Here is a 23131-nt window from a genome sequence, read left to right as displayed (position 1 = left end):
GAGTTCTAGGCCAGACTGGTCTAAAGAGTGAGTTCCAGAACAGCCGGAGCTGTCTCAAAAAAAAAAAAAAACAAAAAAACAAAAGATAAATGATAATAAAAAGAAGACCAAAAGTTCAACCTTGGCTACACGGCCAGTTCGAGATCCACCTGGGCAATGAGAGACGCTGCCTCAATAGCTGCTGTAATGAGTTCTGCACAGCTTTTCCTGCCCTGATTCCTTTCTGCTTCCTCTCATAATGCTGTTCTGCCTTCTCTTTTACGTCCCCACTTTCACTCTCCACCTCTCTTTTTATCTACTTGATCTTCTTCCTGATTCTCTGGAATTCCAAGTACTTAAGTGTTAGGAATATTCCCAGAATCTCTCTGCCAACGCAAAATAATTCCAACCAGACCAGATTAGACTGAATTAAAAATGCCCACGTTTAATAAGTGCAGCACACCCAGGTGGACTGGGACAGCATGGAGGTGAGAGGAGCCCGTGCAAACCCCAGAGACCACGTGTTCCTTCTCTGGGGCGGCCACATAAAAACCCTGTGGGAGTGGTCCTGACCCTCTCCAGGGAGGGGTCAGCACTTGGCAGGCTGGGAATTGGAGTCCGGACCAAGGCCACTCCTAGGCCAGGGGCTAGGGTGATGCTTCCAATCACTAAGGCAGGTTTGAGAGCAGGAATTTAGTCTTCTATAGCATTGAAAAATAAGCTGTACAATATCCAGTTAAACTGGAATCTGAGAAAAAAAACCAAGCAATTTTAATATGTGTGCCCCATGTGATATTTAAGACATAGGACATTGGGCTGAAAAGAGGGCCAATTGGTAAGTTGCTTGCTATGCAACTTTGAGACCCAGGTTAGGTTTGGAGAACCTGTGTATAAAAACTAGGCCCAGAGGCTCACGTCTGCAATCTTGGTGCTGGGGAAGCATGCTGGCCAGCATAACCTACCCTGCAAGTCCAATGTCAGTGAGAAGTCCTATCTCCAAAATCAAGGTGAGTATCACCCTGAGGAATAGGAGTTGATTTTTGGCACACACACACAGATACAGTATATAAAAGTCATGATTATTTATCAGAAAACTACATTTTATTGACTAGTCTACATATGTAACAGTTAAATGGCAACCCTGGCCCCAGTAGTTTCCTGCTACTTAACCCTTCATGTTTGTACAGTTCATTGGATTTTCTGGGATTTGAGTTCTATATCTGTAGGTGTAGGTGGGGTGAGGAGTCTCTGTTCCTATGTTTGACAGAGATGCTGCTGACCTACAAGTAGCAAGACTCTAGAATAGCCATAGTTCAGTAAGGGCAATACATGGAGCTTAAACTCTCTAGTGGTCATTAAAGAAGGAAAAATAATGCAAAATTAACTTTAATAATTAACCTGATATATCTAAAATACTACAGTTTTTAATTTTGAGATTTTTTTAATGAAATATCTAACATTCTTTGCTGTTCAGGCTCTGAAAGTTGGTGTGAAATTTACATATATAACAGTTCTCAATTCAAACTCATCAGATTCGAGGTGTTGAGTAGCTAGCTACCCTTCACTTGTGGACACTATATTGGAGACATAGAACATCTCCCACTGCCAGAACAGCTCTCTGAAGTCTTCTATGGTATCAATGACACTATCTGTTCCTGGGAACCTATGTGGGGAGGAAGCATGATCCCAAGACCATCTCCTGTTGTGACGAGACTGGTTGTGTGAGTGCAGAGGAACTACAGTTGTATAGTAATATGAATAAGTATAGTAGTATTAATCAGTCATAAACTATGCTTGGGGATCATTCAAGCCTACACTCCCAAAACTGTTAGTTTTAAATCAAGTATTATGTGTCTTGTGATCCTAAAATTTTACCATATCACTCCTTTTGTTTGAGATTATCTTCCTACGTGGTTAAGAATATTAAAAGCAGAATGATTAATACCCAGTAGGTTTCACACATTTCAAAATAGAAGTCACACTCAAGATGTGATTGCCTGAGAATAGCTCATCTTGTGACTTTGCAGGAGAGAAACAGTGGAACGTTGTTAATTGGATATCTTACAGGCTGAACACACTAGGGAATGGCTTTGCCTCACATTATCCCAACCTTGTAGCTTGATTGGGAGTCTTTGTCAAGAGCGTTGAAAGCCTGAGATTTTACCACTTGCAGCTGACAAATCAGTCTTCCCGTTTCAGAAATGGTGGCACACAACGGGACCCCTGGGTGAAAAACAAAGACTTCATGACTCATCACCCAACAGCTTGATGAACATCACTGTACTTGTGTCTGTGACCTTGCAACTCCATGATCATCACCGTACCCGTGCTCTTGTCTTAGCAACTCCAAAAACATCACTGTACCTCTGTCCATATCCTAGCAACTGCGTGAACATCACTGTACCTGTGTCTGTGTCCTAGCAACTCCATGAACATCACTGTACCCGTGTCCATGTCCTAGCAACTCCATGACATCACTATGCCCATGTTCATGTCCTAGCAACTGCATGACATCACTGTACCCGTGTTCGTGTCCTAGCAGAACAGACTTGGGAGCTAGGATCTATTGGAGGAAGTCACTGGGTTGCTGGGCATCTGTTGTCAAAGGATATATTCTACCTCAGACTCTCTCTCTCTCTCTCTCTCTCTCTCTCTCTCTCTCTCTCTCTCTCTCACACACACACACACACACACACACACAATCTTGTTCTCTCTGTCTCTCTTTCTGTCTTTGTCTCTCTCTCTGTCTCTCTCTCTCTGTCTCTCTGTCTCTCTCTCTTCCACTCTGCTGTGAGATGAGCTGTCTCCTCTGCCATTTGTCCCACTGCTGTGGAGGTCTGCCTCACCAGAGGCCTATGACAACACAGCCAATCAATCATGCCTGCAACTTCTGAGACCACAAGCCAAAAAGAAACCTTCCCTGCCTCTCGTACTTGTGTGTTGTCATGGTGATGAGAACCTGACTAACCCAAGGGGACCCGATAACACATAGTGTTTAGGAAACCCGAGCCTTTAGTTCCAGAAGAAGAGCGCCCCTGTTTCCAAGGCTATAAACAAACCTGCCATTGGCCTCAAAGGGAGATGTGTTTTCATGCTTCAACACTATTCATTGTGAAAACAGAAGGGAAAATATTTCCAGAACAAAGAAAAGCAAGAGGCTCACAACACACACAGAAAATGTAGAAGCATGTAGAAAATTTTTCCCTCAACAATGTCCAGAAAGAATAGGAAGTTGAACAGCTTTGTTTAATTTTCTGTCTTGCTATATATTGCTAAATTAATGTTACCTGTAGTTTGGAATATCAAAAATTCATCTTTCATATTCATATTCAGAACTATGTACACAAAGCAAAAACATCTAACTTAATTTAGGAAGCATATAGCAACAGAAACCAATATTTACCAATGCTTTCAGATAAAAAGAAACCCACCAGTCCAAATAGTAAATGGTGACTCAAAATCCAAATCTAACTACACCTACAAAGCCCAGGATAGCCCTTGCTTCTCTCTCCTTCGCCATGTTAGCCACTTCCCTTGACTATGTTGTGGGCACACAGACTGCCCTCAGCTGCTTAACACTGATAACAGGTCACATGAGCTTCCTCTGTGGGGTATGAAGGCTGAGGAGAACAGCTCCCAGCCCCTACCCAGAGCTCCAAAAGAGAAATGCTTCTCAGGAGTGGGGACTGAAAGATTTCTATAATAACCTCACACAGTATCTAAGGGTCATTTTCTTTATTTCTTCTATAAGTCTGATTCTCTTGTCCTAACTGTCTATAATTCCTTAGCTCTAAGTTTCTGTCCCAATTCTAACATTCCTATTTCTTTTACAGTCTATGTTCTTATTCCTCTACACTTTACATTCTTATTTCTTCTTTTTTAATATTTATTTATTATGTATACAATATTCTGTCTGTGTGTATGCCTGCAGTCCAGAAGAGGGCACAAGACCCCATTACAGATGGTTGTGAGCCACCATGTGGTTGCTGGGAATTGAACTCAGGACTTTTGGAAGAGCAGGCAGCTCTCTTAACCACTGAGCCATCTCTCTAGCCCCAATCTTATTTCTTCTGTTATTACAAATTCCCAAGCATGCAAATATATATAATGAATATACACACACACACACATTAGCAACCTGTTAGTAATAAAAAACTACAAGGAAAATTCTCAGGGACACAAGTATTCTTTGAAGATCTGTAACAAACTTATCAACTAGTTTGCAGCCAACCACAGCTGCAGATGTGGAGAGGTAACAGCTATCTCTTAAAGGGGCTGCTACAGCTTACAAAGGGAGAAAGCTAGACCATTGAGAGAGCTAAGGAAAAGGCAAGAATATGTGTATTATTTTACATTTCTAAAGTGTGATTAATAATATCTGGATATGGTTAGTCAATTAACAGTCTTTTTTATCACCTGAATCTCAGGATCTAAACAAAAGCAATTAGTCTACTAAATCTAAAATCTTGCATTAAAAACTGGTAAAAAGTGTTAATTGCCATTTTAAGTCTGAGCAGGGAGGTGCCAGGGAAGGAAACTTAGGAAAATATAGGAGCTATTGATCTAACAAGGGCAGACACTTGCAATACCACCCTAATTTATCTTAAATCTTTAAAGAACTTAGATCTAGCAAGGCCATACACCAGCAGTTCTGCTCTGAGACAGTTCCTCTTTTGATCTGTCCAGAAGGACACATGTCTGGCCAACTGGCTTTGTCAGCAAGCCAAGGATAGAGAACAGGCTTCTAAGTTTCTCACCATAATGTGGAGAACACAGTGTAGAGAGAAGTCACCTTCCTGACCACACACACACACACACACACACACACACACACACACACAAGATTGAGATGCAATCATAAGATTACATGTACTCATCTCACAAGATCACACACTACAGTACAGGTATTGGGGAGACAGCATAACTGCTCTAGCAAATATGAGAGACGTTTCCAGAGTTGATGGGCCTGTGGGCCTGGACAGGATTAACCTCCATCAGAGTCATTCCTCTTGTGGGCTGACATTTGAATACTAGTTGTCACCTGCTGTAACTCTCACGGTCTCTAACAGTGTGGGTCAACTCAGCTTTCCTTGTAACCAGACATCACAACTTGCAGTTAAATATTTATTAACTTATTTCTGTTACTTCCTCACCAGAACGCTTGTCCACTGAGAGCAGGGACCTTGACTAATTAGCTAATATATATGTAGAGTTCTAGTGGATACCCAAGAAAATGTACTGAATGAATGACTGATAATGAGCCCATCAATAATCCCACATAATTAAGCCCCACTTCTTGCCGCGTTGGTTGTGACTCCTAGGACCTGAATTTTAGAGCACTTTAACTGGAAAATGAATTGCTTCAAACGTTCCATCAAATTTAGTTGGCTAAAAATAGAAATGATGAAGTAAGCTACACATATCTATGAAATTGCCACTATGAAGTCCATTACTTTACATGCCGAAAAATAAAATGAAATAAAAAAGAAATAAACAGACCCAGGTTGTATTTGTTTCCCCAGCAAACTGCTGTAGTGTGTGTGTGTGTGTGTGTGTGTGTGTGTGTGTGTGTGTGTCTTGCTCCTGGCATGCAGGGGGGTGTGCAGGATGCAAAAATCTGCATCAAGTTCAGGATCTAGCTACTGATGAGGTTCCTAGAAATTTCCATCAAATCAACTTCTGATTTAATTGGAATCGGAATAGTAAATCAAACAGTTACAAGTGCTCTAATTTAAATGTTAATGCTTCTTACTGTAGATATCTTTCCACGTCATGAAACATGGCTCCTGTCTAAGATCAGTGGTACATGAGACAGAAGGCCTGCTCCTGCATACATTCGTCCAACCAGCAAACACTGATTGGCCCTGTACCACATTCTCTACCAGAAACAAAAGGGTGGAAAAAAAAACAAATCAATCAAATGAAGAAAGAAAAACAGTCTTTTCCTGGTAATATGTAAAAATGTAAGCCCATGATGGCTGAGGCAAACACCTTTAGAGGTGTGCTCAGGAAGCCGGCAGCCTTCTCGATGTCCACGTTCACCCAGGTAAGGGTGGAAGAAAGAAGAGATGACCAGTGGCAGGTATAAACAGAGGCAAGAGATTTGACAAGGATTTCTGTTGTCTGCATCATGAAAAGAGCCTTTATTGAAAAGCTCTACTAAAGAGCCATTGAGGGGACGTATGTGGGGTAGAAAGGGAAGTTTGAGGTTGGGAGTAGACTCTGACCTGGATCCTAAGGGAAAAGAGCCTTTAATAGTTTTCGATAACGGAGAGATTTGTTGTTGTTGTTGTGGTGGTGGTGGTGGTGTTTGTTTACTTGTTTATTTTATTGTATACTTCCAGGGTCCCCAACTCAACAGAGGCAGAAGCCACTTTGAATTCACAGAAATGAAGCTCACTATGAAAAACGCTCTGTGCAATGCAGCTCTTTACTTAGGGCTTAGCATCTGTAACCAGAGTGTAGCGGTCTGTTTGGACAGACCTGAACTAGCACATTTCATCTTACAGAGAACATCGCACGTGCTTATCAAATCCAAGGTATTATTTTACTTATGTGTAGGGTGGGGCAAGAGTTGAGCCAGCCTCTAGTACAGCACAGGCTGCCCAGAAACCTACCATGTAGCTGAGGCTGGCCTTGAACTCCTCATCCTTATGCCTCCACCTCCCCAGTCCTGGATTGTAAGTATTGTCTAAGATACTGTTTTTGTAATAATAATATTCATCATAGCATAAATTTGGTGAGTTTAGCAAAGCCATTGAATAAATGGTAAAATTTATGTGCATATATGCACTTTACTCATTGAGTAGAAGTGACAGTCCATCTTACTGGTGACTGATAGACAGTGACTTCTGAGACCAATAAGAGCAGAAAGCAATGTTTTTTTTTATTTTATTTGCTTAATTTTATGTGCATTGGTGTTTTGGCTGCATGTATATCTATGTGAGGGTGTCAGATACCCTAGAACTGGAGCTACAGACCATTGTGAGCTGTCATGTGGGTGCTGGGAATTAAACCCCAGTCCTCTGGAAGAGCAACCAGTGCTCTTAACTGATCTATCTCTCAAGACCTGCACTTTTGTCCAAATTTAACTTTTTATTGATTCTTTGTGGATTTAACATCAGACATCTCGATCCCCCTTATCTCCCCGCCCTTCCCATCTGCCCTCTACCCTTGCAACCCCACCCCCTCCAGGAGGAAACGAGATAAGGTTGAAAAGAAAAGAAAAATCTCAGTGTAGGAGCTGTAGCATGGCACAGTGAGTCACACAGTTCTTTAGTCTGTATATTGGTTTTTGCAATGACTCATTGCATTGAGTTGTTGGTGTGATTTGAGATCTGTAGCTTTTGCTACATCATCCATATTGGGCCTTCGCTGTGGTTCTTCTTTGTCGTCCTGTGTCGTGGACAGCCTGTCACTTTGGGTCTGCAGGACCAGTCCCTTCACAGATCACAGATGGGGTGGATGATGACAGGATGGGTCAACTCAGAGCTCTGGTTCTGGGGCTAGGTGGTGGCTAGGTTGGCCACCCTGTCAGCTTTCCTTCATCCCCAAAAGAGGGTAAGCTCTCCAGTACTGCCCTGGCTAACTCATCCTACGTAGTAAGCAGCAAGGGATGCATCTGATTCTCCTGCTCTCATGCCTTCAGGGTCAGCTTGCCCACGCTGACCACCAGGGCCAGCTCTATTGTGCTGCCTAGTCAAGGTATAGAGGCTACTATGCCTGCTGCTGCAGCTGGTAAGAGGCAAGGCAAGCTCTCTAACTCTAGTGACCTCGGAGACGGCTCTCCTGCCTACCACAGGCCTTGACGGCCACGAGGGAAGCTTCTCTCCCTTGCCCATACCATTGTACGGTAGACTAGGGCCAGTGCTCTGTCTTTCAAGCTTGCCGTTCTCCAGGCCCATGCACTCATGCTTCCATTAATAGGGCCATCATCTCTACTGTGCTGCCCAGGCAAAGTGCAGGGCCCACTCTCAAGTTCTGCACCGGATGAGGGGCACGGTCAATTCTTTCATTCACTACAGGTGGCAAGGGAAAGGGGAGAGCATCTTTCTCTCTCCCTCACCACTACATGGCAGACAAGGGGTGCAGGGCCAACTGTTTCACTCTCACAACCTCAGGGCGGGCTCACCTGTGCCCTCCCCAGCAGGGTCGGCACTACCATGGTGCCCGGGAGAGGTACAGGACCCGCTCTCCGCTGTGTTGTAGGCAGTGAGGAGCAAGGGGAAAGAGGGAGGGGCATCTGTCCCCCAACACTACATGAGAAGTGGGGCTAGTTCTCCGGCACTGAGGCCCTCAGAGTCGGCTCACCTGCACCATCGCCAGCATGGTCAGCTCTACTGGATTGCCCAGGTGAGGTGCAGCGCCTGATCTCCCTCGTGCTGCCATTGGTCGCGATTGGTAGGTCAGCTCCATTTTGTTGCCTAGGTGAGGTGTAGTTGGTGAGAGTCTAGGTCAGCTCTCCCGACTGCCACAGGTGTCCAGACATGCTGAGGGAGGACATCTTTTCCGCATCCTCACCACCACATGACAGACAAGGGGGGGCTGGTAGGACCTGTCCTGTAAAATCCTAGAGCCCTTTATTTTGATTTATTTCTTCATCCACTCGTTTATCCATTTCGTTTCTATTTCCTCTGATTCTTTTTTCTTTTAAGAAATTTGTTTTCCATGAACTCTTTTAACCAGAAAGTTCTCATTAGTACAGGATGACCAAATTTTTGCATATTTACTCTGATAGCTTTGTATTTCTATGTTGTGAGCACATTTTATTTTTTACATAATTCTGAAATATTCCTGTGAGTCTTCATTTCTCCGTGGAAGCTAAGGGCTAAAAGTGCCTCTTTTGGCCCCCTCCATGCCCATGGATCAGGTGGTTCCCCAGGCTGAATGCACAGACAGCAGGAATGAATCTGCTCCATCTATTCTGGCCTTACCTCTCCAGGGAAGGACATTCAAAAACTTAATATTCCTTAGTGGAGAGGGAAATTACCTTTCTCATAATGGCCTCGGCTGAAATTGAAGCCTAGTTTCCTTTGTTTGGGTCTTGGCCAAGCTGGAGAACACCTGGGGGCAAGTTTTAATGTGCATATTTAAAATGAGAGCTCCCTTCCAGGAATCTCACAAAGGGCATCAAAGAACAGCCCTGCCATTCCCCCTGGGTCCCATAGAGGTTTAATTATAACAGGATTTTTACAGATCAGACCTGACTATTAGTTAGATTACATGGCAATGCAGACTTAGTTCTTTAGCCTCTCCTCGGAATAGCTATGAGAATAATCGCTGCACCAAATGGCAGGATAAGAAATTCTATTCATTCTGTATAAAGAGAAAAATTATGTTTAATAATTTAATCAGGTAAAATGAAGCACTCGGCATTCATCAGCTGCCTTCATGCCGATCGTGTAATCAGGGGCCTGCCCTTGCTGCTCTGTATTCTCACTTAGAGCTGTTATTTTAACTTGTCATGTTTCCATAGCAACTGCTACATCGCTTTTTATAGTTAAAACACTGGGCGTCATTTCCAACTACATTAAATGCTCCAATATTAGCTGTCAACACTGTTAAAAACCTTTGTCCCTTTTTCCCCAAATCTAAAACTTCTGGTGCGGCATCACCCTTGACCTAAATCTCACCACCTGATCCAATTTCCCAAAACCAAATCTTGCATCGTAGGTGAGGAAAGACAAACACCTGACAGAACTGAGAAACAAATGTAGCTCCCACACCCCTGCGTGCTCAACCAGCCAAGGAAGAGGACAAAGGCTAGAAGCTGCAAGGCTGGGACCCTCCCTCTCCATCACCAAAAGGACCCAGAAAGACTCAGTGTGCACGCAGAATGGATTTTAACACCCAGGCATGGCAGCCTGTGATACAAACAGTGGGCTCTCAGCAGGAAGAGGAGCCTGCTGTGAAAAAAAATGGAGGAAATGTTCAGGGCAAGGACAGCCTGGGCCAGAAAAGGAAAAAGCCAGAGATATGTGGAAATATGTCTTCCTAATTTTATCGCCGGTGTCAGCCCTGCGACCTGGATGGAGAAGTAGAGCGACCAGGAGAAACACGGTGTTTCAATAATGGAATTCCTCTTGGCTGGAAAACACACTGACCAAGAGAAGACTGTTCTGCCTTCTCGCCCGCTGACGCACATCACTGGAGTCACTAACCATCTCCTTTGTTTCCGGGTGTCTCTTGGTATTTCCTCAATCCCAACTGACCCAGATGTTGGGCTGCAGCTCTAATGAAAACACAACAGCTGCCCCCACTTAGTTGTACTTGCCCAGGTGGTTTACAGCTTAGCAACCTATTTTCCGTCTAGATTTGAATCATGTTTACTTAACGTTCAGTAGATTTATTATTATTATTATTATTATTATTATTATTATTAGTAGTAGTAGTAGTAGTAGTAGTAGTAGTAATAATAGTAGTAGTTTCTTTTGGGGATAGGGTGATTCCAAGACAGATTTCTCTCTGTAGCCTTGGCTGTCCTGGAACTCTTTAGACCAGATTGCCCTAGAACTCAGAGATCACCTGCCTCTGCCTCCTGAGTGCTGGGACTAACCACTACCGCCTAGCAGCAGATTTTTTTTCTTATAAATTAAAAAAAAAAAAAATCTGCTTTATAATTAATGTGAAAGCAAGCATGTTTTGTTTAAGCAATTTGCTTTCTTGAGCTCAGTTCCATCTTTGTGAAACAGATCTAACAACGGCGCCTATCGCTCAGGCATTCTTAAGACAGTTAAAAAGAAGTATACGGTGACAGCCTTAGTAATCCACTCCTGGCACCAAAAGCCCTGGGACACTGATGGAGCGCACGGTGAGATGTAGGCGAGCCTGCTCTTTCCCAGTCCGAATCTCAAGATCTTGCTCGCTTTCCAGGGCGGCTTCCTATGGTTCGCAGTGGACTTTGTAACAGGCCGTCTCTCTCACCCAAGTCTCCCCTTGGCTCCCGCAGCAATTCTTTCAGAATAGGCACAGAGATTCTTTTAATTAAAACGTAGCTCAGATCTTGCCACATGCTGACGCGGAACCCTCCCACGGCCTTTCAGCGTAGAGTCAGATCCACACCTCCAGCCTGGCCAACGGGGTGAAAACGGCTGGGACCACTTACCTCTTTAGTTCCTTTCCCTCTACTTCCTCTACTTCCTGCTAGCTCACTGTCCCTGAGGGAGAGAACCTTTGAAACCTTTCTCTTCAAGTGTTCATTCTTCAAGCTGCTCCCCGACTTTGGCTTTTGAGACAAGGTCTCAGGAAGCCCAAGCTAGCCCTCCGTTTCATAGCTGCTGAGGTTTCTGCCATGTGCACAGGTTGCTTCAACTCTTCTATTGCCTGGATTAGCTACAGTAATGCTAATATTTGCCTCAGAACTCACACTGAACATTAAAACAGGCTGTATTTGTGGTCTGAAGGAAAGCAAACAAGAGAATAATGTTGTAATTAAGCCCATTACTGAAAACATAGCATAACTAAACAACCAAATAACTAATACTATATTTACTAAAGAAATTAAATTTCATAATTAAATGTCTTAAAATACATATGCACACACATATATGTAAACTTATATATGTGTATGCAAAATGGAACGATGGACAGAATTATCCCATCTAAACCTATAGTTCTAAAAAATAATTTTGAGAACTCAGATAAATTGTGAGAGATAAAAATTCTAGAAAAATGACTCAAAAAATCCACATCAAATCTGTGAATTTTTTAATACCAATTAAAGAGATTTACACTGTATCTAATCACCTTTCCACAAGGAAAACACCAGATAAGATGACATTACAGATTATTTACTAAACTTTTTTTAAGGATTTATTTATTTATTATATATACAGTGCCCACATGCATGCCTGCAGGCCAGAAGAGGGCACACACCAGATCTCATTACAGATGGTTATGAGCCACCATGTGGTTGCTGGGAATTGAACTCAGGACCTCTGGAAGAACAGCCAATTCTCTTTAACCTCTGAGTCATCTCTCCAGCCAATTTACTAAGCTTTTAAGAAACAAAACAAATTAGGCCAGACATGGTGGCACACACCTTTAATTCCAGGACTTAGGAGGCAAGGGGCAGGTGGATCTCTGAGCTCAAGGCCAGATTGGTTGAGGGAGCAAGTTCCAGGACAGCCAGGGCTGTTACACAGAAAAACCCTGTCTTGAAAACAAAAAATCAAAAAAGAAAGAAACAAACAAATCAGGGCTACAGAGATGGCTCCATGGTTAAAAATACTCACTGTTTTTTTTTTTTCAGAGGACCAGAGTTTAGTTGCCAGTACCGCACACAGTGGTGTTGGGGAACACAGGACCACCTAAGTCCAGCTCCAGGGACTCTGGTACCCTTGCCTGGTGTCTACAGAAACCTGCCTTCATAATACACATACACAGAGAAAAGCACACATACACATAAATGCTGATAAAGTAGATCTTAAAATATAAACAAATCATCCAGATTTTCCCTGGACCCTTGAAGATGAAATAAGAGAATGCCCTCCCAGTAAAGGTCAAGGCTAGCTTTGTGCTTTAAGCCACAGTCAGAAAGGATGCATGGCTTTTCAAGAAGTTATGGATATTCTGTTTCTGGAATATGCTGTTTATTTCTTCCACTGGTTCCCTTTGAAGAATTTATTTTCTTATTATGCACAAACATTTTAAAGTATCAGCCTATCATCAGTTGTGCAACTGAACACCAAGCCCCAGTTTATAACTGGGTCTTTTTATTGTTTGGAATTCTTTTCCAGTGCTGGGCCCCGAACCCAGGACCTTGCTATGAAAGTGCTCTGCCACTGAGCTACATCCCCAGCTCTTTCAGATGTTTTTGATGGAGGCTCTTAATTTTAATATGATTAACTTCTCTTTCTTTACAAAATGTTTTCTTCCCCCAAGTTCAAACAGATACACATCAAATTTTGTTTTCTTGTGAGTTTCATTGCAGATATTTAAACCTTTAAAATATTTGGGGGTTTACTTTTAGTGTAAGGTGGTGATACAATTTAACCAGAGAAATCATTTTTTTAAATTATTTTTAAAGTCGCAACACTCGGGAGGCAGAGGCAGGTGGATCTCTGTGAGTGGGTGGCCAACCTGGTCTATAAGAGCTGGTTCCAAGACAGCTACCAAAGCTACACAGAGAAACCCTGTCACGAAAACCAAAAAAAAAAAAAAAAAAAAAAAATCAAGTAATTATACACACATAAGGTATGCAACATGATATATATGTCTGCATGTATGATTATAAAATCAACCATGCATTTGTGTGGGAAGATATCATGATGTTGGTCTTCATATGTCTCAGAGAATCTCCACCAAAGGAAACACTCTTGTCTACATCATCATGCCATTTGACCAGAGAAAGTGGAGGTGTATGAGCAGGTATCAGTGGCTAAATTAATCTGTTTAACATATGCATTACCTCAAATGCCTATTGTGTGTGTTAACTACCTTAAAATCTCTTAGCACCTTTTTTTTTTTTCATTTCTCCCCCACCCCCAAATAAAAACCCACCAAGGTACGACTTTTAAGTACATGGTATTACCAAGTACACTCTCCATGTTATACAGTTCTGGAACTTCTTATCATTGCATCTTCTTATCTTGGGACTAACATCTCCTCAATCTCTAGGTGCTTAGCACCTGGAAATTCCCATTCCATTTCTTGCCTGTGTTAACCCTTTTAGACAAAAATAGTTCTCCCTGGGGACATCCTTTTCAAGTTAATTGTCTTGTTAATAAAAATAATTATCAAGCAGTCTCAGAGGGAGACTCCGGGACAATTTTATTGGCATTTGAGAGAAAAAAAAATAAGAGGTCAGGCAGGCTGGAGACCTTAGCAGCTCTCCAGAGGCAGAAGAAGGACCGTCCAGTGGTGGAATTCTGTGGGTGGCTGAGGGGAAATGGGTGCTTATACTGTCAGGATAGTCAAGATTACAATTTGGCCTGGGTCTAGAAAAGAGAGAAGAGAAAGAGAAAGAGAAAACAAAAGAAGTTATGCTGTTGGGTTAGACTAACTCAGAAAGTGGACAGGCTTACTTGAGACTCTGTGATCAACTGTTGGAATAAGGGACTTGGTTTATTTCAGGATATCTCTATTTAAAGAGAGCTGTTTTCTTGTCTGCAGCTTCTGGTTCACTTCTTTAAGCTGTAAAACAGGTTTTTCTTATGACAGGAGGCTCTGGCCTTGTCTAGGCTAAGGAAGTGAAGTGCTTGTTCACATAGAAACGGTTACTGACTTCCAACCATATATTTGTCTGAGAGAATATCATCGTGGTGGTCTTCATACGTCTCTGAGAGATCTCCAGAATAGAAGGTACCTGTTGTCTGCATCACCATGTCATTTGACTGAGGAAGCTGATGTAGGTGTATGTGTCCCCAGTGGTGCTGAGGAAGAAGGTAGAAATTGTTTCTTTTGTTTTCTTTCCCTCTGCTGCTGAGCATCCCTCAAGCTCAGGTACTGTTTATCTTCCTGTTGTGTCACTCTGCCAGGAACAATATCTGTTCAGGATTTTGCTGAACTTAAGTCTACAGACCCAAATCACTTCCCTGGATGTGAAACTGAACACACAAAACAGAGCATTTAAATTCCCTTTACAAATACGTTCTTCCAGACCAGGTGTGGCTGTTCAAGTCTGTAATCGGGCCACAAGACCAGCCTATGCCCAATGACACCATGTCTCAAAAAAACCTTTGCAGGTTTTCCCATGTAATAATACGGTTGCTCAAGTGAAAAATCAATGACGTCACAGCTCTCGTCTTAAAAGAACAAGGACGGTTTATGCTGGAGACATTTTGAGTTACCGTGTTCTGGGAACACAGATTTAACTTACCCCCGATTCCATGATTCAGTTCAGAAGCAGTTTCATGAAGTTTGTACCGTTTCACAGAACAAAAACGTCATAAGTCAAGGCAAATCTAAAAAAGATCGGTGAGTGCACCAGAGATGTAGAAGCATCAAGGCGGGGAAAGTTTTTCTGTGGGCCCAAGGTGCTATCTGATGAGATTCTTAGCTTTTGGATTGACTGGTGGAATCAGGTTTTTAAGTATCAGTCACAAGACGTTAGTTCCAACACAGCGATGGGCAAGGAGAGGTTGTTCGGAGGGCTTGGCTCAAGATAAGGACTGCAGCATTCCAAACTCCCTACAGCACTGAGGTCCTAATCGTCAATCACACACTCTTTTCAGTTCTTCTTCTCACTCAAAACCCAGTCCTCAGAAAACCATCCTCGACTTTACCCCAAACCAGTCAAACCAATCCAGCGACTTCAGCCCCTCCACTGAGTATCCAAGTCGCTATCACCTCCTTTTACAGTTACACTTTACTAAATGGTTTCAGAACCATCTAGAACTGCTTTTGTCTCTCCGAGAAAAACCACAAAGCTTATTTAAGAATCCCCCAGCTTATGGAGTACTACACAGCAGAAAAAAAAAACCACAGCTTGAATTTTGCAGGAAAATGGATGGAGCTAGAAAACATTATTTTGAGTGAGGTAACCCAGACACAGAAAGACAGTTATCACATGTACTCAGTCATAGGTGGTTTTAAGACGTAAAGCAAAGAAAGCCAGCCTACAAACCACAATCCCAGAGAATTTAGACAACAATGTGGACCCTAAGAGAGCCTTACGTAGATCTAATCTACATGGGAATTTTGGGAGAGGGTTAAATGGCGGAGGGGAGAGGAAGGGAGGGGAGCAGAGAAAAATGTAAGGCTCAATAAAAATCAATTAAAAAAAAAAAGACTCCCCCAGCTTAAAGCTTAAAAGTGGTGCTTGGCCACTGCAGGAGTTTTTAAAACGCTTTATTATACTGTGGTAGAGTTCCCTGTCTCAGTGTAGCAAGCAGAGACATCTTGGCTCCGTATTCACTTATCTCTCAGTTCATGGACAGAAAATGTTTTCTGGAAGGCTGTATCCTATGATAAATATAGGCTCCTAGCTCCAATGTCACCTACAGCGATGCGGTTTTTTGTTTGTTTGTTTGTTTGTTTTAAAGACAGGGTTTCTCTCTCTTTTTTTTTAAAGATTTATTTATTTATTATGTATACAACATTCCTTCTATGTATGCTTGCATGCCAGAAGAGAGCACCAGATCTCATTATAGATGGCTGTGAGCCACCATGTGGTTGCTGGGAATTGAACTCAGGACCTCTGGAAGAGCAGTCAGTGCTCTAAAGACAGGGTTTCTCTTGAGCAGGGCAGTGGTGGCTCATGCCTTTAATCCCAGCATTTGAAAGGCAGAGGCAGGCAGATTTCTCTGAGTTCAAGGCCAGCCTAGTCTACAAGAACTAGTTCCAGGACAGGTACCAAAGCTACTGAGAAACCTTGTCTCGTCGTCTCGAGAAAAAAAAAAAAAAAAAAAAGGCAGGGTTTCTTTGATAGCTTTGGAGCCTAGCTCTTGTAGACCAGGCTGGCCTCGAACTCAGAGATCCACCTGTTTCTGCCTCCCGAGTGCTGGGATTAAAGGAGTGCGCTACCACCGACCGGCTCAGTGAAGTGTTCTTAAAGTACCCGATAAATCCACCTTCTGTGCTACTAAATAAAACTTTTCTAGAACATGTCAGGTTTTTTTTTTTTTTTTTTACTTTTGGTCTGCCCCTTCACACCTAGATATTGAACTTTACATGAGCAGAAATCTTCATTCTCTTAACTGCCAAATACTCAGGCAAGGATATTAAATTTTTTATTGTTAAGTGACTCAACATCCTAGAAAAACCAATGTTTACTTCACTTTCCAGGAGAAACTCAAGTTGTAAAGGTACTATAATTAAAAGTATAATAGAAGACGCATGACTAGCAAATGCAGCTCACTCTTTAAAGCTAAAATCTGGCTGGATTTTTTTTATCACTGCGGCACTGCCTCAGTAAAATTTATAATTTACTGTACAGCACGTTGACTTTGACCCTCAGAAGCCTCTTTTCCTGACTACAATTCAGGTCACCGCCAACCAGTGACGTCAGAGACGCCCCGCTCCGCCCTCTCCGAATTAGCACCGTCCAGCCCTAACACGCAGGAGGTTGCCGGGGACGCATGCGCAGTAAGCATTTACCGCAAAGGTTTCTGGGATTCGTAGTCCATATTCCTCTATCTTTGTTATTTGCCTGAAAAGAAATAACAACGTGAACTTGATCGCTTTGAATTTGATAAAAATTGAATAAAACTCAGATTGTGTCTCGGTAAAGTGGAAGCACTGAGCGATTTCCATAGGAGGCTCCAACATCGGCACAGGCGCCTCTCGGACGGCCTCACGGGGTCCTCGGCAGGGCGGGGCTTCACGCAGTGCCTTGTGGGTCCTTCCTGCTCCGGCTCTCTCTTTCTTTCGGGCCCTTGGCGTCGGCAAGATGGGTGAGCCGTCGGTGGTCGGGCTGAGCGCCTGCGGGCGGGACCTGGGGCTCGGGGTACAGTCGGTTGTGGGGCGATAAAGCGGGGAGCATGGCTGCACTGGGGTGGAGGCCGGAGGAAGAGGCTCCCGCGGACACGTGGCCGGAGGGTTCATGCGGTCTACGGGCCGCCATGCCGGGCAGGCGCAGCTGCTCCAGAGCCTTGCTCTGGAAACCTGTGTAAGCCGAAAGGCCGCATCGGGGTGCGTTTTTACATCTCCGAGTTAGCTAGGGAATTGTGAGGGCAACTGGCCCACGGACCAACGTAAGCTACAGACTCGGGTTGAAGGCTCGTATGGCCAGGGCTCGTGTACTAAAGCGACTTAGGCGGGTTTGCAAAGAACTCTGGTGTTTTTAATTTCAGGCAAGTGTCGTGGTCTCCGTACTGCCAGGAAGCTCCGCAGCCACCGACGGGACCAGAAGTGGCATGACAAACAATACAAGAAAGCTCACTTGGGCACAGCCCTGAAGGCCAATCCTTTTGGAGGTGCCTCTCATGCCAAGGGAATTGTGCTGGAAAAAGTGTAAGTGAAAGTCTGCTTCCTAAAAGCTTTGCTTTATCGTAATTGAGAACGAGTAATTTTTCGAAGCTACAAAAGATCCTGACTGAGGCACGTTGGTTTGGGTTTTTAAGGAGAAAGAATGGAAGGTACCCTTGTTTATGTCAGGATTAGTGTTCAGAACTAGATAGAATGAAAAGGGTTTTCTTAATTTCAGCATTGTTGTGGGTGGACTGAGAGAAGACTGTATCGAACAGTGTGAGAACTGTTCAGAGTGACTGAACCAGCTGGTACTTTCTTAATCTCTTGGGGGTTGAGAAATTGCCTTTTTTTTTCTTTTAGTTTATTCTTACTTCATTTGCATTGATTTTGACTGTATGCCTGTGTGAGGATGTCAGATCTTAGGGTTAGAGACAGCTGCCATGTGGGTGATGGGAATTGAACCTTGGAAGAGCAGTCAATGCTCTTAACCACTGAGCCATCTCTCCAGCCTCAAAAATTTGCCTTTATTTTGGGGTGGGGGGTTTTGAGACGGGGTTTCCCTGTAGCTTTAGAGCCTGTCCTGGAACTCAACATTTGTAGACCATGATGGTTGGTCTTGAACTATTTGTTTTGTTTTATGAGCCCTGGCTGGCTTAGAACTTAATGCTTTTTAGAACGCCAGAGAATCTGCCTGCCTCTCCCTGCTGGGATTAAAGGTGGGAGCCACCACGCCTGGCCTGGGAGCATCAACTTCAAAAGCGATTTTTGTGTGTGTGATTTTGACAAATTGGAATCTCTTGTTACCTCATTTTTGCAGCTCCAGAGGAGCTAAATGTTCTCTCTACAGTTCTGGGAAAATCTCAGGCAAAAGAAAAACTTAGTTGAAATCACAGAATCTGAGGGATTTGAGCCTGAAGTGAGATGGTGGGTACTTGTCATTTTTTAGAAATCTTGTTCACGAATGTGAATATCAATATGCCATTGTGTTGCAGAGGAGTTGAAGCCAAGCAGCCAAATTCTGCTATCAGGAAGTGTGTCAGGGTGCAGCTCATCAAGAACGGCAAGAAGATCACAGCTTTCGTCCCCAACGATGGTTGCTTGAACTTCATTGAGGTAGGTGCCTTATAGTCTGTACTTCCTGCTTGGGGGATGGCTTTTTTTAATTCTGCGTTGGGCATTTACTTTAATTAGTATGCTTTTAATTACTAGTGAAATCTAAATGGACTTTATTTTTTACTTTAGGAAAACGATGAAGTTCTGGTTGCTGGATTTGGTCGAAAGGGTCATGCTGTAGGTGATATTCCTGGAGTCCGCTTTAAGGTTGTTAAAGTAGCCAACGTGTCCCTTTTGGCCCTGTACAAAGGCAAGAAGGAAAGACCAAGATCCTAAATTTTGACAGTGGAAGCACAGTAATAAATTTCCCTATTCTGAGAATAGTTTGTGTCTTAGTTCTTTTCCTGAACCTCCAAAAATAATTGCCTTTACCTCTTGTATGAAACAGTTGCTAAAATATTTTGTGGTATAAGTGTGTCTTGAAACAAGACAGCTTAGCATCTACAGCCAAGTATAAAAATAGTTTGCATATTCTTAACATGCATTGAATTTCTGTTGCTACTTGGCAGTTGTCAAGTTTAATAGCATGAGTATTTATAAGATCCTAATTTTCTGTGTTTACTAAGGGTGTGGCTTAGATTGTGGAGAATTTGCTTAACAGGCACAAACTCCCTGAGGGTCGGTCAGCAATGGATAAAACTGCCTGTTGTGTAGGGCTGTAATCTCCACACTTGGCTGAGGTAGGAAGAGTGCTTTGAGAGTGTATGGTGGGGGTTCCAGCCCCAGCAGTTTAGACCAAGGTGAACTGGGATGCAGAGGGGAAGTTTTGAGAAGGAGATGGCATCGAATGTCTCTTTAACCTCAAGCAGTCGGTGAAAGTGACTGCTGAAGGTTCAGCACTTAGAAGCTGCAGGTCTAGAATTCAGATCATGGGCCTGGAGGGGTGAAGGGGGCTACCCCGAGACAGCTTTGGTTTTTACACTTGGCTACATTTTTCTGTACTTTATTGGCTCAAACCATTCCTCACTGTTGAGTACCTTGCATTTTAAACCTTGATCACAGAATGTTCCATTGTCTGGTTAGAGATTAAAACTCCAGTGGTGTGTGTCTGCACTAGAGTAGACCAGGCGGTGGTTTCTTACAATGCTTCCTAGCAGGCGGGGGTGTCCATTAGCAGCAGAGATGTCATGATCAACTCTGCCAGGGAGTCTGGGCCTGCAGGTGTGGAGTACAGCACTGAGGTAAAGTATGGCCAAAAAACTGGAGCCAAAGAAAACTTGGTTCCTTTTTGTCTTGAGATCCAGACACACTCAACAGTATCTTGTAAACAGCTGCATGGCCCCACAGTACACTGGGTGCCAAACTTACAAGGGTCTCTCAGATTCAGTGTGTGGAACTGATTTTGGTCCCTTTTTTGCATACTTATTCATATTGGTGGCCAAAGCTCTATCCTTCCCACTCAGCATGAAGCTTGTGTCTCTTGCCATGCTTTTTCTCAATGAGCAAGAAGGCTGGGCATGGTGGCTCACACCTCTGATCCCATCTGGGAGGCCAGTTGGAGTTTGAGGCCAGTGTGGATCAGGAAATAAAATCCTGTCACCTCCCCCCTCAAAAAATCTGAGACACAGTTCAGCTGGTCTATTTTTGTTTTTTAAAGGAATGTTAGAAAACATTCTAAAATGTATGGTAGAATGAGAATACCTTAATTGGGGTTAGCAAAGGTTGAAAGGTAACAAAATTTGGTTAATCAGGACTGAAGAGGAGTGAAACAATGAGTTTCTAAATAGGCACAAGGTGAGACTAAACAAACCAAAGCATCATTAACCTGAGTTAGGATTCTTAGAGCTTACTCCCAAAACATGTTTTATAATGTTGGTCATCCAGTTTGTTATTTTGAAAATCCTTAAAAGGTAACATGGAGTATTTTCAAAACGCATGATCAACAAAGGACTTGTATCCACTCCTAGAGCTCAGACAGTCCTATTAAACTAAACAGAGTAGTAGCTATACACGTTACTTGAAAAGTGTGAAACTGCCTTCATCTGTCAGCTGGGGGAGACTGGCAGTTTTGTCTGAAGTTAAACATTACAAATGTATCTTAGCCATTCAACTCTTAAGTAGTTACAAAGCCTGTGCATATTTTTATGACAGCTGAGAACTGGAAATAAGTCTACAGAAGAGACAGCTAGATTGTAATATATCCAAAAATGGCATACTACCTAACCATAAAAACTATTGGGACTGGAGAAATGGGTCAGTTTAAGATAATGTACCTTTTGTACCAGAGTTCACACCCATCTCCCACAGAACATAACTCCAGCTCAAGGATAATCTGGGACTCTTCTGGCCTCTAAAGGCATCACACTCAATGTGCACAAATTCACACATACACGAACATGTGACTTTTAAGACAAATTGGTGTTACATGCAGCAACTTTCATGAATCTCGAGAGTATAAAAAGGCAATTTCAAAAGGTTATATCCTATATGTTGTCATTTAACTGGAAGCTTACACTATGGAGACTGGCTGTCAACAGGGATGAGAAGGAGCAGAGCCCCACAGAAGCCCTCTGGCTGTTGTGTTTGCCTCTGCCCCTGAGTGTGCTGGAAGTAGATGTGCCTTTCTGTGGCTGGACAGAGGTTCCTTTGTAGTTTCATGTCTTGATTATGCAGAGGTTAACAACTGAATAAGATCCAGTGTCATATCCAGTCACGGGAATGTGCTGCGCAACATTAATCCCAACTCAGGAGGCCAAGGCAGGTGGGTTTCTAATTTCAAGGTCAGCCTGGTCTACAGAGGGTCAGCCAGGGTTACAGAAAAAGACTGTCTTGTGGGGGCGGGGAAGGAAAAAACAGTTGTGAATGAGTAGTTAATCTAGCCCATTATTAATCTGTGTTAGGTCTTTTTGTCAAGTGTTCAGAGCACAAAGAACCCCCACTCTGCAAGTTCCTGCTGCAAAGGGATGTCAAAATCCATTTGATACTTATTAGTCTTCTGAGAAACAGTTTCTAAGGTGTCTAGGAGATTTTATTAATAGATGCTCCAGTCGCTCCAAGGTAATCATCTCCTGACTTTCTCCACTTGTAACCATTGGTCTTTTTTGTAGTGTGTTGTATCTGTCTGAAAGATAGTCCCGCCCCCCCCCTTTTTTTTCTTTTTTTCCTTCCTAAATACTGGGGTTACAGGCTTGCAACCACACCGTAAAAAAACTGGTCACTTTGTACTCAGGAACCATTGCTCATATCTGGCCACCTCATCTCAAACTGGAAATACATGAAACATAGGTACATCCTATCACTTAAAAAAAGGAATTTACTCAAGGAATTACACTGCTGAGCTCAGAACAGTTGTTGGTCCTCTAATGACTTTGTTGCTGAGGAAAAGTCAAACCATTGCTAAGCAGTGGGCACTGCCTTACAAGTAGAATAGCCACTTAGCCACCGCAGGCCTAGCTTCATGCTGGGTATTAAGAGTTTCTGTTTGGTGTCTGAGGGAAATTAAGGTATACACATATCAATAAAAAGTTTGTGTTTATATGAAAATACTGAAACATCTTCAGAAAATTTCTGTTAACATAGCATTTTAGATGTTGCTTTTTCATTTTTAATAGAATTGCATGGTTCTAATTTCACAAACTCTCTTCTGTTTGTTTTTTGTTGTTGAAAATTTGTTTTTGTTTTTCCATACAGGGTTTCTCGGTGTAACAGTCCTGGCTGTCCTGGAACTTGCTTTGTAGACCAGGCTGTCCTTGAACTCACTGAGATCCTCCTGCCTTTGTCTCCCAAGTGCTGGGATTAAAGGCGTGTACCACTACCACCCGGTGAAAATAATTTTTTATACAGCATATTCTGATTACATTTTTCCCTCCATTATATTTTCCCGTATCCTCCCACCTACCTCACCCACCCAATTCCATGCTTGCTTTCTTTCTCTCTTTAGGAAACAGGCCAATTTAAAAAAATCACTGGAAATCAGAATATAGCAAACCAAAGAAAGAGACAAAAAGAATTTTTTTTTAAAAAAGCTCTAGAAACAGATACACAATGCAGAGACAGATACACAATTCCACAAAACGTGTAGAAACACAAACTCAGAAATCATAATCAACAGACAAGATAGAACATGCCCAGAAAAAGCATTAGGACATTATGAAACCAAATACATCTCCAAACTTACCATTGAGTTCATTTTGTGTTGGCCATCTACTGCTGGACACAGGGCCTTCAGTAAGTGTGGTTTGTATACCTG

The 23131-nt window shown here is 42.8% G+C and overlaps 1 protein-coding gene across 1 annotated transcript; it reads left to right on the top strand.

The window, feature by feature from the left end:
- The first annotated feature begins 17213 nt into the window (after nt 1-17213).
- On the top strand, nt 17214-19263 carry Rps23 (ribosomal protein S23). Its single transcript, XM_041663559.1, has 4 exons — nt 17214-17312; nt 17712-17871; nt 18822-18942; nt 19072-19263. The coding sequence occupies exons 1-4, from the start codon at nt 17309-17311 to the stop codon at nt 19216-19218; spliced, it is 432 nt and encodes a 143-aa protein (XP_041519493.1). The 5' UTR covers nt 17214-17308; the 3' UTR covers nt 19219-19263.
- The last annotated feature ends 3868 nt before the right edge of the window (nt 19264-23131 follow it).

The sequence above is a fragment of the Microtus oregoni genome, unplaced genomic scaffold, assembly GCF_018167655.1.
Source record: "Microtus oregoni isolate MIOR12 unplaced genomic scaffold, Mior012 000014F_ref0000157, whole genome shotgun sequence".
Taxonomy (NCBI): Eukaryota; Metazoa; Chordata; class Mammalia; order Rodentia; family Cricetidae; genus Microtus; species Microtus oregoni.
The sequence above is the reverse complement of the archived record's forward strand: the minus strand, read 5'-3'. Positions and strand labels throughout refer to the sequence as shown.